Genomic DNA, 16,667 nt, shown 5'->3' with positions numbered 1-16,667 from the left:
CAACAATTTACTGATAAATAATTGTAATACATACTGTAAGTAAAACCTACCATGTTGAAATAAATCTCTCCCTGTAAACATATATATTATATATACATATATATTATACAAGTTAATCTAAGTATGTGGCATCTTTTTTTTAATTAACTCCAAAATAAGGAGTAAACAGCTGTATTTTCCCTTTCCTATATTTTGGGAACAAGGTAAGGATGTTTTTCTTCTATAGGCTTATTCTACACTTGGAAGACTTGGAGTTCTTTCAAAATATTAGTAGTGAATGGAAGCCTAATTTTATGGGGGAAATTCTTTTATAGGTTCATTGAGTAAAATATAATTCATCTAGATAAACTGCTAGTGACCTGTCACTTATTAAACTTAACATCGCAGAGTGGGTTTTTCTTGTAATAAAACCCTATAGTAATTTATTTAATTTTTTGATATCTCCTTGAATAATAACCTAACCCTTTAAAAATTTTAAATTCCCTGAAATTGTTGGAAATCTTTGAGCATTTGTATGTTCACAAGATGAACTTGCTGTCAGCAATAATAGTTAAGCATAAGACTACACTGAGATCTCTGAAGATGATAAACAAAGAATGAAACATTCAAATATACATTTACTTTGCCACACAACTACGGCTGGTGGATACATGAAAGAGGACCCCATACCATTCTGGCTGATGCCCAGTTCCCAGGAATTAGTGGGATATAGTGTCAGACGTGACGTTACCTTGAGTACATGACAGTCAGCCCCTAACCAGGCTCTGATTCACAAGCCTAGGAGGTACTCACTGAATTTCTGTCCTTGGGTAAGATACAAACTTGTGGTAATTGGGCCATTTTTGTCAAATGTCTCCACTATTGTTTTCTTTCCCAGTCTCGTTTGACTTTATTGGTTTGTAAAGAATTAAAAAAAAAAAAGAAAAAGAAAAACAGCCACAGCTGCTGGTCCTCTTGGGAGTGCTTTAGTGTTTCAGTGTCCCCTTGTATGTCTGAAAGGGCCTAGGAGCAACTACATCAGAAAGGTACTTTTCTGGGTTTGTTTTGCTTTTGTTATTTTTGTTTTTTGTTTTCTTTGCAGAGGGGTAGGCAGAGTCTGGAGCTGGAGTTGGCTGTCATATCCAGTTCTTTCTACCTTTGATTTTTTTGTTTTGTATCTTTGAAACTGCAAGGGTAAGATGAATTGTGGTGTAAGATGGGCTGTTTTGACAAAATGCTGTCATAATATCACACATTGCAGTGTTAACATGTGTAGTTTGTTTTACTTTTCAATTCTGCAAGAAATTTGTTATTTTAGTGCTTGCATCAGTGATTATGTTGAAGATCTGACTCTAACAGGTCAGCAGAAAAGGAGTCCATCTTTGCTTCATTCCATTTTACTGAAACTCAGTTAAAAATTAACTACTTTTTATACATGCTTTTTGGATTATAGATTCAAAATGACTAGAAGATAATGGTCACATATTTATATATCTACAAATTTAGTGTATGTTCTTAATTAAAAACTCACATTCTATCATTTCAACAATAAGATTGCAAACAAACTAAATACGGTAAATAAATTTAAATTATAAAGCCAATTAAAAAAATTCTAGGGTAATCTTTTGTAATCTAAATGCTTTTTAAATTTTAATAATCAGTTAAAATAATTCTCAGATCCTATTCTTTGATTAATACTATGGGCAGACAACTCCAGCCATGTATTATGATATGGAATATTTATATATGTATAAAAACAAATTTGTGACAATTTAATCACTTATTCTTATCCTAAATTTCCTCAATGAAGCCAGTCATAGTGATGGGAGATGTTTGCTTATCTTAGGAATTTATGTACTGCCATACTTGAAAATAAGCACTGGGCTAAAACCCCATCTGAAGGACTCTGGGTAACCAAAATTATTTTACCATTTGCAATATTTCTTTTTAAAAATGAGACAAAATGTTTGGGCATATATACACCTGCAAGTTGAAGCCTTGCGTAAAACTTACTAATATTTTGGATTTAAGCAAACGTTAAAGATTTCTTCTGAATATCCCCAAATAAGAAGAATACAAATGTAAGTTTAGACTGGAGAAAATTTTTAGAGCATTATAAATGTTATGCAGTGATATTTGCCCTGGTACATTGCACCATCTTAGAAAGAAGTAGAATCTCCTCTGTTACTATACTTAAATCCAAGCACTGGAAAAGTTTGTTATCTGAAGTTAGCATCCGCTCTTCCAATGGTTGTTGCTTGCTTATTATGAAAGCAGGACATCCATCTATGGCTTAACCTTTTATTACACAGTGATCCCATCCTGCCACGCTGAACTAAAGTATCTGATTGCTGATACAACTCTTTGTATTCGTTTTACCTTTCCCCCAATCTCTGTTAGGTTCTGAGCTCATGCCCAAAGCGCTGTCCACCAGGATAGTGGGAGGCATTTGGTGGTTTTTCACACTTATCATCATTTCTTCGTATACTGCTAACCTAGCCGCCTTTCTGACAGTGGAACGCATGGAATCTCCTATTGACTCTGCTGACGATTTAGCTAAACAAACCAAGATAGAGTACGGAGCAGTAGAGGATGGTGCAACCATGACTTTTTTCAAGGTAAGTCCTATTTTCTTGCTAAAGGTTACATACTAACATGTTAAAGCACAAGTAACCCTCTGTCAATTTATAAATCTAAGGGGAGTAACAATACTATGATGCGAGCCAAATGGTTAATTGCCTTTAACTGAAAGGGTACAGAACTGTACACATCAGTAGATGACCATTGGAACAAATCATTTTAATCCCTAAAATGCTGTGAAGTGTATGCTTTATAAGGATTTCCTTCTATTTAAGGAAAGGCTACCCAAAGGTAACAATTTTTTCTTCTTGGTAAAACTTTATTTGAATAAATAAGGAAATAAGAGGCTAAGATCTGAGGATTGTAGTTCAAAGTCAGCTGCAGCAAAAAAAAGTCTGCAATAATCAGAAAAAATCTGGGCATGTTGTGGCTCATGTGATAAAGTGCTAGCCTTGAGCAAAAAAAAATCTCATTGACAGCTTCCAGGCCCAGAGTCCAAGCCCCAGGACTTTCCAAAAAAAAAAAAAAAAAGAATAGTAATAGCTTCAGGTTTTATAAACAGTGTTTTTTTTCCAGAACAGACCACTTCCTTGCAGAGTTATTTCCTGTGTGTGTATATATTTGTGTTAAAATGGGAAAGTATATACCAAGTACAGGAAGGATCAATTCTTGTTATCTGTACACTTATCTATTTAATATCCTGCAAGGCAATGAATCTGGAAATGAGCTGCCATGTGGAATTCACGGTGAGTTCTAGAGACACAACCCTATAACACAACAGTTACTTGGAAAGTGTGGTGGCATTCATAGTATCCTGCTCCTTTGTTCGTTATTTTTCTTGCCTTTTTTCCTACTGATCTCACTAGGCCAAAGAAGAGCAGAGAATGACATTTCACTTTTAAAAGTTAGCATCATTTTATAGTTCCTAGCATGTTTTACAAACTACTTTTAAGGTTTATAGGTAAGTTTGGCAAAATTTTTAAGGATGGATATTTCCCTTGCTTCCTCATACAAATGCAATTGGAAGGTCACATCACCATAGAAATGGTTGATATTGTTTTAAAAGTGGGTGATTGGGTCAAGCTACACAATTCTTTCATCAAACATTCATCAAGTAACTACAGAGTTTCAGAAACTGTATTACTCGGGAATTCTATACCAAATACTAATTATCTCTTCTTAGGAGACAGCGGAAAATGCAGGTATAATACTGAAACTGTAGAATTGTTCTCTTCATTGTGATTTAAAACATCAACTTTGCCAAAAAATGCATTTTTTTGAAAAACATCTGATAAAATGAAATTAGTTTTTGTTCAACTTTTCACAAATGATAATTTTATTTAATCAATCTATACCATTTAAAAATTAATAATTTCCAAAGTGAATTTCTCATATGGCTAAAAATTCAATGTATATTCCATATTTAACTCAAAAACATTATTGCTTAGTTAAATTTATTGCATTACCAAATATAAGCAAAATATTTTGTTCAATAGGGTGCTCTTTGAATCTTAAGTACAATAGGCCAATGTCTTTTCCTAATTAAGTGTCTAGAATTATTAGAAACAGCCAGTCGTATAAAACTTGGGTTTGCATTTTTTTAAGTATTCAGACATTGGAATTGCTAAATGTACATTGTCCAGCTCAAGAACTTTGCAAGAAGTGACTATGTGATTATATTTAAATTATTACAGTATCCAGGGACTTTTGAAGTTGGATTTGTAGTATAATCAGAAGTATAATCAAATGATTGTGTTGGTATATTATTCTACTCTGCACATGTTGACACATTATTATATCCCACAAATATTTCAGGGTTTTAATTTCAGTTTTCTTTCCAAGAATTAATAGAAATCTGAGTTAAGCCTATTTTACTGAAACCAATTCCAGAACCAATTTCTCTTCTCAGCTCTTTGTATCATGTTTTTCTTTTCTAAGCTTATTTTTCCCCTTTGTATGTCTTCTCACTCTTTTGTTCTTTGTTCTCAGTTGCTATATGAAGTGTCATTTTTGTCTACCTTAACTTTTCCTTACTACTGATTTTCTTCTTACCATCTCCTTTCATATCTTGTTTTTCTGTCTAGCAACAGGGTGCTTCCAAGACATGGAGAAAATTGATCAGAAGCAACTTTGTTTCCAATGGCACAGATTTCCTTTAGAATAGAAGCTTTCTGGAATTACAGTTACAATAATAACCATAATCACTGAGCTGACAATTACCTTATATTGTCATTTCATACATGCTGAATGCTTATTGTTGAAATTAGAAAAAAGTCAAAGCTTAATTGTTGGGTTTTCTTTTGGTGTTTTTGTTTGCCTTAAGAGATTCTAATTGTCACTTCATGTTTTGGCTTATTTAATCATATAGACATATTAGCCTTGATATACAATTAAAAAAATTAACAACCAGGAATTCAAATAAATACATACTCACTTAGGTAATAAAATAAGCTATGGAGTATCATACATTATCTATTTATATTTGATACTATTTATTTTTACATTAAAAAGAAAATATGTAACTACTTTCAGAAGCACCCTTATTAAAGATTTGTCTTCTAAAAGAATTTCCTATACATTTTCATTTTCACTTATTTCATTGTTATGTGATTGTTTTAGAATTCTCAGTTCAAGAGAATGATTTCAAAAAATAGTGTAGTTTTTGTTTTTTGTTTTATTTTATTTATTTTTAAGTTCTTTCTTATTGTGAAAATACTGTACAGAGGGGTTACAATTACATGGGCAAGATAATGAATACATTCCTTATCAAGCATTGTAGCCTCCTCCTTTGTTTCCCCTTCCCATCCCTTCCCATCCTCCCCCCGTAGCTGATGGTATCCAGCCTCAAAGTGAATCATCTAAAAGCTGTAGAGACATAGACAGAAGTGCTATAAGTGGATATTTATTTTCTAATATGATTCTGTTGTTCAACAGATAGGTAAAACATTTTCTTCAAAATTCGTGATCTTGTATAGCATTGCCTGTAACCATTGGTTGAAAGTCAATGTATTTGAAAGTTCAGTGAAGTAAAGAATGCCAGCTCTGCATTATACTATCTGGAAAAAGTTTTACCTTCTAGTGTCTAGAAAGAGAAAAGTTGGCTGCTCTCTGTCTCTCTCTCTCTTTCTCTCTCTCTCTCTCTCTCTCTCTCTCACACACACACACACACACACACACGATGTCACGATGTGTTCCTGTTTTAGGAGAACTCATAGTATGTTCTAACTACCCAATCATTATTTTTTCATAGCAACGCTTAAAAAAGGTGGGAAGTAATTACCGTTATTCTCCTTTAACAGATATGGGAACTGGGCCACAGAGAGGTTAAATGACTTATTAATTATGAAAGCAATAATCAAGGGACTCACTGTATCACAATAAACGTAATAATGAAAGACATTGTGGCATAACCATCATTACTCAGAAGAGCTAAGAATATTAGTCATTCTGATTCACCTCATGACCTCAACTGTTGGATCCCATTAAATTCCTGAAACATTTATGCCATTGGGGCAGATACAGCTACAACAGGTTCAATATAGACTGACACTTATCCTGATGTCATCCGCTCAATGAGCTTCTAAATTAAATTATATTGGATTGATAGTGTAGGTTTTGAAACCTGAATAGCCAGCCTGGTTTGCAATGATTTAAGAACTTAAATGACTTGATTTTTTGAACCAGAGGGGATCACAAATTTCAAAAGGAAGGATAAAAATGTGACACATTTTCATTGTATAGCATTGGTTTAAAGAGTAGACTTATAAAAGTCTATCATTCTCTAATGTATGCGAATGATAACTTTTGTCTGATATATTTATTACTAGCAGACCAGTTTTCATACAAATAAAGGCATATTTAGTACAGCAGGTTCAGTAATTACTGATGAGCACAAGGAGATAAATTTTAATATGTCTTTAATTATACACATATTTACCAGTATTATATACATTGTAATTATTTATCACCACTATATAGAAGATTTTTTAAACAATATGAAACTTAGAAATTCCTTATGGTACTTCAGTAACACCAGGGTTGATTTCTTACTACATAGTAACTACTGACAGCAGAGTAGCCTTAGAGATCACTGATCTGATACCCAGTTTTGTTTCAGGTTATCATTACATATTCACTCAGCTTAAGCCTAGTAATTATATTCTTTTTATTCTCCAAGTGTAGGGAAATATGTTTTCAAGTTACAACTAATGAATGCTATTGTCTCTATTCCAAGGAAACCAGTTTAAAAGTCAAGTATTATCATAAATATTAGCTCAAAAACTTGTCAGTCATTTTTTTTATTTTTTATAGTTTAAATTTCCATGTATACATTAAAAAGTCTACATCAGCTGGGTGCCAGTTGCTCATGCCTGTAATCCTAGCTACTCAGGAGGCTGAGATCTGAGGATCATAGTTCAAAGCCAGCCCGGGCAGAAAAGTCTATGAGACTCTTATCTCCAATTAGCCACTAGAAAACTGGAAGTGGCACTGTGGCTCAAGCTGTAAAGTGCTTGCCTTGAGCTGAAGAGTGCAGGGACGGCACCCAAGACCAGAGTTCAAGCCCCACGACCTACAAAATAAAATAAAAAAACAAAATAAAAAAAGTCTACATCACTATCTAGCAATGCTAAAGATATTGTCTATTTTTATCAGAATCTCAAGTTAAATAAATAATTTAAATTATCTTGGACAGTGTTTTTTCTTCCCCACAAAAATTGTAGGAAATGTGCCCATGCTGGATAGCATATAATATATACTTTGGAAAGCAGAGTAATTTAATGACAAGCCATCATATCACTATGACAAATAAAAAAGTATTGAGTTTTCAAATCAAATTTCCTTTCTTTGAGGGACAATTACAATAGTGACCTCCTTGTATGCATTATTCAGCAAGATCTAAATGTCTGTAAGATGTTACTTATTCATGTCTTCCAACTTGAATTAGTCCTAGAGACCTAAGAACTAGTACAGTAATGACACTGAAGAATGACAAATTGCATACAGGAAATGTCTTTCAAGAGTAGATTGGAAGTATTTCCACCATACATATACCTAACAAGAGGTAACTTTGTCAGGTGATGGATGTGTTAATTAGCCTGTTCCATCATACATTTTATGTTGTAATCCTTAAATATCTAATTTTTTCTCAATCATTCCTAGGTTGTATATAAATATCAATTTATAACATAACAAAATATGACTGTGTTTAAGCCAATTCTCAACTTGACTGGATATTAGCACATTATAGTCATTTTAGCAGCTTTTAGAGAATCATGAGATCCAGGCTCCAAATCAGATCAGTTAATTTTGTAAAAACACTACTTGAAGGAAGCTATTGTATACATATTTATTTATTGGAACTTGAAATTATCTCTACCTTTTTGACACCAATATTAATAACTAATTGCATCTAATTCCATATCTTTTCATTTAGGCTAAGTATTTTTCTTTTTGTTAAACCCAGACTTCATAAAAAATCAAACAAAAGCATGAGATGATAAACCTTCTGATTATAGTCTCTTAACAAGTTACATGCCAGAATTGTACTTATATCTTTTTCTGAGAATAAATGACATTACATGTTCCTTTCTGGTAATATTTAGAGGATTCTAATAAATAATATGCAAATTTTCCTAGCGAATTATGGGGAAAGTTAAACACGTATTTCTCAGAATTGTATTGTGGGGTGAATCTTGACTTGTTGTTGCTCATTGTTGCTGACTCAAAGTTAAGCCCTGGGGAATCTATGTTCTGATCTATTGCCAGGTCTTCTGCCAGGGTGGAAGATTAGAGAAGAGACATACAAGGGGATATAACGCAGTCGTCGAAGGGATTTATATGTGAATGATGTACACATCTAATAGGGAGTAAATTAAATTAGTGTAATTGACCTTAGAAAAGTTCATTGCCATTAAAAAGACGACTTGCAATTTACATTAATGAGTTGACATTAACTTGCCCTACTCTATATGTTTACATTAAGATGGGTTCTGAATAAGAGTATTAGATTGAAGATCAAGTAGTTTTCTTGTCTGACCATGTAATTTTCGGGACTACTTCTACTCCTTTCCCTGTTGTGGATAAAATATTTTAACTGTTGATGATAAATTACTACACAGTTCTCAAGATCTCCTTACAGATCTAAATAAAATATGTCTCAAACATGATATTCTGCTCAAATCTTGGTTGATGGTAAACCTAATAGGCTCAAGCAGCCAAGAGCTGTTCTTGCCAACTTGCTTGCGAATCACAAATTGAGAGTAACTATGGTAACTTATGATACATAGATTTTTTTTTTTTGTTTCACATGTTGAAGTTTTGTGGAACCTGTTTATTTTTTCTACATATTGAGACAAATGAAACAATGCTTATATTGCTTAAAAGCTGCAATATAAATAGGTTTCATAATTGCTTACAAGAAGTTAGAGTTATGGTTGATATGATTATTTAAATTCATCTGTTCTTTTTATTAAAATATTTTTTATTTCCTTTAGGCAGTTGTACAAAGTAATTGGCATTCAACAGAGTGGTTTAGTAATATAGTACCTCTTGGTCAGTGTCTTTTTAGGTTATATATTGATTTTTTTATTCATGACAAAACAATTTATGTATGCAATACATCTTGATCTGTATCATTCCTTCAACATCTTCACCCTCCTTCCCCGTACCTCTTCCTTTTTTTTAATTCTGTTGCACATACAATGCATTCTTGCCTGCATTCTACTCATTTCCATCATTCATTCTTATACCCCTTTCCCCTTACCACCACCCCCTTGCAGGTACCCATATCCTAGTACTCACTTTGTTACATTTTGAATTAAACATTCTAAAAAATATACAATTTGCATTCTCCATAGATTATTAATTCATTTGAAACTGCTTGGGTGCCACCCAGTGCGCTTCATTCTAGATTTATAGGCACATTCTAGTTCCCACTAATGGGAGAAACTATGCAATCTGTGTTTCTCTGGGTCTGGCTTACTTCACTTAAGTAAGTTGCCTCTCCAACCCTTTCCATTTCATTATGAATGCTTCAGTGTCATTTTTCTGATGGACAAGTAGAATTCCATATTGTTTTGTGTGTGTGAGTGTGTGTGTGTGTGTGTGTGTGTGTGTGTGTGTGTGTGTGTGTATCATGTTTTCTTGATCCAGTAGTCCACTGAGGGATATCTGGGTGGATTCTATATCTTGGCTATGGTAACTAATGCTACAATAAACATAGTTGTGATGGTGGTTTTAGTTCATTTTCTACTTGATTCCCCCTTTTAAAAAAATCTCAGTGAAGGTTTTAGTAGTCACTTAATCTCTCTCTTTAAAGTCATTTTCCCTTTATTAATTGTGCCAAAAATTTGACTGTGGAAAATGCATTCCTCTTAAAATTAGTTTAAGCGGTTATAAATTATATGAGGGTGGTATTTTAATGAAATAGCCTGTTTAATAAAACCAGTTTGGTATGCTAAAATTGTTATTACTATCTTAATAAGGTTTTGATACAAACGTGTCCTATTTGAAACAAATATTTAAAGTAATTCATTGCTATTCATTTGTTTTCTTCGCCTCAAAAGGAGTTTTTTTGTTTTTGTTTTTGTTTTTTTACCCATGGAGATTGTCTCCCTCCTTCTCTTGTCTAACACACAATTTATTGTAAGGGAGGCCTGATCCTGTGTTTATTACAGGGATTTGCATAAGGCCTACAGGAAACCAACACCATTTTACTATGTTCTCATTGCAAGAAATAAAATGGTGCCTTTGAGTAAAGCTGCTTCATCAGACACTAGTTTAGCATGCCAAGTTACAGCCATCAATGGCGAAGCAGCAGATGCGAAGGCTAGTTGGCATCAAAGCATATGAGTCAAAGACTTTCCTATGGGAAAGAAAGTGCTTCATTACACTTTATCTATAGCGAGAACATTGGTTCTATCAAGCTGTCTGAAAATTAGAATATGATGGGTTTTATTGCCGGAGCTCTGCCAGAGTGAATTCAATAGTTAAAAAAGAAAGCGATAACACCATTTTGGGAATTATAAGGAGTGATTAGAGTTTTAGTGTAGTTAAAGTTGGAAGGAGCAGCAACTTTTATCTTAGAAAGTCGCTTCGCTAAGATATCTGAGGGACAGAAGTTTAATCCCTTTCTAATTGTTACATTTGCAATATGTCCTAATGCCGCGTTGGGGCACTTTAATTGGAGAAAGAGAGCTATGTGTTTGACTCAAATGTAAAATCTGCTAAACGGTTTTCAAATGGCCTTGGAAAGCAAGCAGCGCACTAGGTGGCTGTCATTCCAGAGTTCCAGGAATACAGTGTGGCTGTCTTTCTCTCTCCTGTCCGCCTGCTCTCCTCCTTGCGGGCCAAAGGGCCATTTGTGCTGTTTGTCAAGTCAGGGAAGAAGGCTCAAACACTGTCTCACCTCATCAATCTTAGGAGCGAGGGCCCCACGGGGAGTGAGAAAACTGAAAGTCGGTTAATAGAGTGATGTTGAGCTGGCATGTCGAGTGCTGGATAATGGATCATAGTTGTCACTGTGAGAGTTTATAGCTACTGGTTAGGCAACATTTTGAAGGAAATTTGAGCAGGACATATTTTTGGACACAAAAGATATGCTGACATACATATTTCTGAAAGCCTAACCTTAGCGTTGTGGAAGCGGAAATGTTTATCTCTTCCATGAAATAACTAAAAGGAAAATCCCATTTATTGTCTATAAACTGCTGAATTAAAATACCATTGATATTCCTAAAATCAGCAAGCAAACAACAGGCCCGATCTGATGGGTTGATACTTTGAGAAAATGATATTTACTGGCACCATGGCCACTGTTGCTGACTGATTTCCTTTCCCTTCCCTTTCTTTTTGAGGGAGTTTCTACTTGAAAACATCAAAAACACACATTGTCTTTATTTCTTTAGGTCGTCTTTTAGTTATGTGATGAAAATCCTGCAACTTATATTCATTCATTGTACTCTCGGCAGCCAGTGTTCATGATTCTTCACGCTTATGTCTTCTTTTCTGGGGAAACTGTTCTTTGGTCGCAGATAAAATTTAAAATCATGATCATCTTTGGTCAGTTGAATTTCCTTTGTTCATCTGTTTTCCTTTCCCTTCCTCTGGGGCACAAATAGCAGTAGTAACACTTAGTTCTTGATTATTAAGAGTGGACAGAGTATACCACATGATAGACATTTTTTTTTCTCATGATGTGAAAGGAGGTTTGTTAATTTTTACTGCTTTTGATTTGACTACTGCTGTCATCTTCAATGTTTAGGCTCTCAGGTAATGAAAACACAATACTTCTTTTTCTTCTTTGGAGAGGACACAAAGCTGTGTACTCTTCTGCTGAGCAACCATCTTACCATTCTATCATGTTCATTCACAAGATGCACAAGCGACCCCATGTTCCTCAACCTTCCCTTCAGTCGTTGGTAGATCGGTGAAAGGACTGGATAAAATTTACAGGTCTTTCATCAGTTAATAAAACTGAAAAATGAATATAGCACATGCCTTCCAAAACAAAACAAGATAAACAATAAAAGGGGTAATATCCTGTTCTTACAGATACCACATTCAATGACAACTTCAATCCATCTTTATATTATGACATATATGATTGTCATAGTGTCAGACCTGTTTAATTGTCTAATACACAATGGTGAGCACTTTCATTCACCTGATATATGTAGAGAAATTCTTTCATAACTTCATAAATAAAGAACTTCCCAGATGCCTGTGCATCTTCAGGTGTGTGTGTGTGTGTGTGTGTGTATGTGTATATTCATGTGTGTGTGTGTGCAGGTGTAACTGAGCATGTTTTGTAAGAATAAGATATGCTATCTTAATTAAATTGTAGATGATTTGTAATCCATTTTTCTTATACCAAATATCCACATTAAACCTACTTTAGAAGAAGAATAGTTCAGGATTGGCAATAAATTACACTTTTATACTTCTTGACAGCATTTAAATAATGCTTCTGATTGTTATTAGCCTATTGTATACACAATAGCAGCCATAGAGTTCAGTGAAAGGGTTTGATTATCTCCAAATGTAGGTGTTTAATTTATTAAATATTGTAATTACAGCTAATTAGAAGCTGCACAATAAATTATTTTGCTTTGTGGGTCCCTTGACAGTTTTTAGAACTTTATGAGCTTATGCTTCTTTAATTTATTATAAAAACAGTTAAAGACTGAAGAGTTGGAAATCAGCATAATTCTGCAGTCAATGAAATAGTTTAATATAATGGCTATATATGTAGACTAAATTGGAGCATGAAACTTTATATCTCTAATGAATAGTGCACTACTTAACTTCTCTGAGCTTCTGATTTCTCATAAGTAAGCTAGGGTTATGAGTGTATATGTTATGATTGTTTCTGTAAACACTAAATATGCAATCAAGTCTCAGTGTATACTTGCTAATATTCCTATTATATGTATATAGAGCTTAATAGCTGAACTATTAAGCTTCTATAACAAATAAAATCTTTTACTCCAGTTTGAAATACAATACTCCTTGAAATACAATACAGTTAACCTTACTGCTGAGATCTGATATTGAGTTGAACACCTATTTCATTAATGATTTCAGCTTGCTCATGGGTGACAAAAAAGCAAAAATTCTAGTTCACTTTCTGATACACTGAAAAGAAAATGTACTGCTGTTGTATTTTCATACATAAAATATAGGTAGTCTATTTTTAACAGAGTATTGTTTTAGTTTCAGATTCATGGTAAAACTGAGTATAAATAGAGAAGGTTCCCATATATTTCATATCTGCACATTTCCCATCTCCTATATAGCCTCCAGAAAGAATGGTGCATTTATTATACTTGTTGAACCTACACTGGGGCCTCATCACCTGAAGTCTGTTGTGGATACCATGGTTCATACTTGATATTAGATATATTACAGGTTTAGCAAAATTTATGACTGCTTTGTGTAACATAGACTATGCTATGTTATAATATATATAGGATACTATAATATATGTTATACTATATATATTATACCATAATGTATATATACACAATATGTATTATATAATATTTTTATATATAATATATTATACTATAAAATTTCTCTTTAGAATGCTATAATGGTGCATGCATGTAATCATGTATGGCTATGTCTCCCATTGCTGAGACTCTATAACTTGAGCTACAATCCATTTCCAATGTATAGTTAATTAGTAATTATTTTATTAGTGTGTATTATTGGGTTTGGCAAGGGCAAGTGTAAATTTTGCTTTCCTGTGGTGAAAGAGGCTTGACTTAGATTTGCAGGATCTCACAGAAATACAAATGGAGGCTGCATTTGATTTGACAAACAATTCATGCTCAGAATATGGCTTGAATTGAGGGACTCCTCCTTTTACATCTGCTATTTTTTTCTGGTGGAACTAGAGTTTAAATTCAATGACTTGCGTTTTTAAATCCAGTGCTCTACCCCATGAGTCATGGACTCAGTCTTTTTGGATTTAGTTTATTTGTCAGTAAGGGTCTCATATTTTTAAACTGACTGATCTTGAGAACATGACCCCACTAACTCCCACACCCCACATAGCTCAACTTACAGTCAAATGCCACCATGCCCAGTCTAGAATGTTAATGTTTTGATCTAAAACCACAAACTGATAGCTTAGACACTCTTTGTATCTATGCCATAGTTTACAGTTATCAAAGGATAAATTCAGAGATAAGTAGAAAATTATGGCTTGCTTTATTATAAGAACTATGGTTGATATTCCAACCTATGTTAAAGCTATTTAGATTTATCTGAATTTTAAATGGAGACTGATTTTTCCCTTATTACTCTATTCTGTTCTACCAAAATTATGGTGTGTAGTTTTCTAAATAACACTTAAAGTGCCTTAGTCACAGTTGTTAATATTATCTACTATATATGTTTATATATATACATACTGTATGCATGCATACATACTATATGTACATACAGTATGCATGTGGTTTGTGTGTGTGTGTGTGTGTGTGTGTGTGTGTGTGTGTGTGTACTGTGACTCTACTAGTTTTTAGCTCTGCTTCTCCCACAGAGTGTGAAATAGGGATTCTACCTTCCTAGAAGTTTAAAGTTGGAAGAGATGGCTCTTAGTTCTGGAGAAAGTTGTTGCTGCTTTGCAATTCTCATAAGAAGCTTTAACATACATTTACCTCTCAAAGAGAGAGAGGATTTATTATTGCTAGTTATCTAAAGTGATTGCTGAAAGGATATGGAGCTCAGGGGCTTCAAGTCAGTAAAAGCTGTTTAAGATAAAACCAAGATGCCTTCATTAGTGACCTAAATACTGAAATGAAAATTGAAAATACTGAAATGATCTTTAATAGTAATGTCATGTGATATAGTGGCTCTTTCTTACCATCTGACTGTGGTGTGAGTTATAAATTGCATTGCTGGTGATATTTAGTAAGGGAGATGGTATCAGGTATAAGATATTAAAATATACTTATTGCAATGCTGTATTTGTGTTCTTTATAATAATTTTTGCTTTCTTCATTGCCTTATGGAGCTTGGACTTTTCTTGTTACTTTTGTGTTTGAAGACTGAAAATATTTTCAATATGTTAATGTAATTGTTAAATTTTAGCACTAACATTTTAGAACTTTACAGTATTGGTATTATTAACAAAAATAGTTCAATATGTTGGTAATACATTTAACTCTTCCAAGAGTTCTAATAACCACATAAAATAAATTAAATTTAATCATCTTTAAAAAGGAATTTTTATTGTTGTAAGTTGTACTTAAACATTCTGTATGGTCTGAATTCTACTATGTTTCTTGATCTATGAACAACAATTCTTTGTGAGAAATCTACAGACAGATTTATATTAATGGAATTGAGCAGATTAGTAGTATATGTATCCAGGATGAAGAAGTATAATACAAGAGAACAATGACTTATTTAGTATATAGCTTTATTTACTTTTACTAGTTTTATTAACAGATAAATAGAATTTTAGATTAAAAAACATTGGATGTTGAAAACTTATCTCTTATTACAACCCAGGCCTTGGTACATATAAGAGATCCTTACTTTGAATCCAAATGTTATGTTACTTCAACACACATTGTCTGAATATAAACATTAAGATATGGATTGGTGTCTTAAATAACTTTTACTATACTCCTGAACATCTACATCCATATGTTACACTTTGAAAGCTATTATTATTGTTATTGATAGTTATTTCAGAGAACATGCGTTAGATTAAACATGTGGCTGTCTTTAAATTACATGGAAGAAGTCTATATAAACATTTACCAAAATATAGAAACTGTGAAGAAATGGACAAATATTATTTCAAGCAATGTCTATATTTGAATGGAATCTTCATAAGATTTTAAAGTTTATTTGGGAAAACCCGATTGAAGATTACCAGTGCTTAAAGAAAAATGTTAAAGACTATAAGATATATTTAAGTAAAATAAGAGACACCAGGCAAGTTGAGTTCTGTTCTATGTGTTGAGGGTGACAGTTTAAAGTATTGACAGTTAGTTACTCCCACATGTGAATGGGGAGTAATTTAATGTATTGTGCTCCCTTTAACTGGGAAAGGATTTGTAGACACTCGAAGCTGTAGTGTTTTGTAACCCAACACTTCCAATAATCAAGTAAGTAATATAAGCTACAATGTACTGGTTTTTAGATAGAGGCAGTCTTAGTGAGCAGGGCCATTTTTTACATTTGGTTAGTTCCTTACTTCTGTATTTTTTAATTTATTTATCTTTATTGTAAAGATGCTGTACAGAGGGGTTACAGTTACATGAGTAAGGTAATGAGTATATTTCTGGTCGAACATTTATTTTTATACATGACAATGTATATGTATGTACGTAAGGTTTCCAGGCAGAGAATTAAATATTACAAAGATTATAAAAGCAAAACAAACAAATTACATTTCATCATTAAGCTGGATAAAAGGCATCATATTGCCAGTCTGAGGCAAACCGATGGCAAATTTATAGAACTGTGCTTTGTAACTATGTGAATATTCCATAAATGTGCTGATTCCTTCATTTGTGGCTCATGCACCTTTTAATATTGTGTTCTGAAATAAATAAATACATTTAATTATTAAATATACTCTTTGACTA

At 33.2% G+C, this 16,667-nt stretch overlaps 1 protein-coding gene across 4 annotated transcripts in view; it reads left to right on the top strand.

The window, feature by feature from the left end:
- Grik2 (glutamate receptor, ionotropic, kainate 2) overlaps positions 1-16,667 on the top strand; it is a 563,545-nt gene that overhangs the window by 436,299 nt on the left and 110,579 nt on the right. For 3 of the 4 annotated variants that reach the window (XM_013022384.1, XM_013022386.1, XM_013022387.1), the window contains exon 13: positions 2,380-2,597. The exons of the other annotated variant lie outside the window; for it this stretch is intronic. In XM_013022384.1, the coding sequence (XP_012877838.1) occupies positions 2,380-2,597 (218 nt within the window). The remainder of the gene's footprint in view (positions 1-2,379; positions 2,598-16,667) is intronic. 4 annotated transcript variants of the gene reach the window in all.

The sequence above is a fragment of the Dipodomys ordii genome, unplaced genomic scaffold (genome assembly GCF_000151885.1).
Source record: "Dipodomys ordii isolate 6190 unplaced genomic scaffold, Dord_2.0 Scaffold62, whole genome shotgun sequence".
In the NCBI taxonomy this organism is placed as follows: domain Eukaryota; kingdom Metazoa; phylum Chordata; class Mammalia; order Rodentia; family Heteromyidae; genus Dipodomys; species Dipodomys ordii.
Note: the sequence above shows the minus strand (reverse complement) of the source record. Positions and strands in the feature narration are given on the sequence as shown.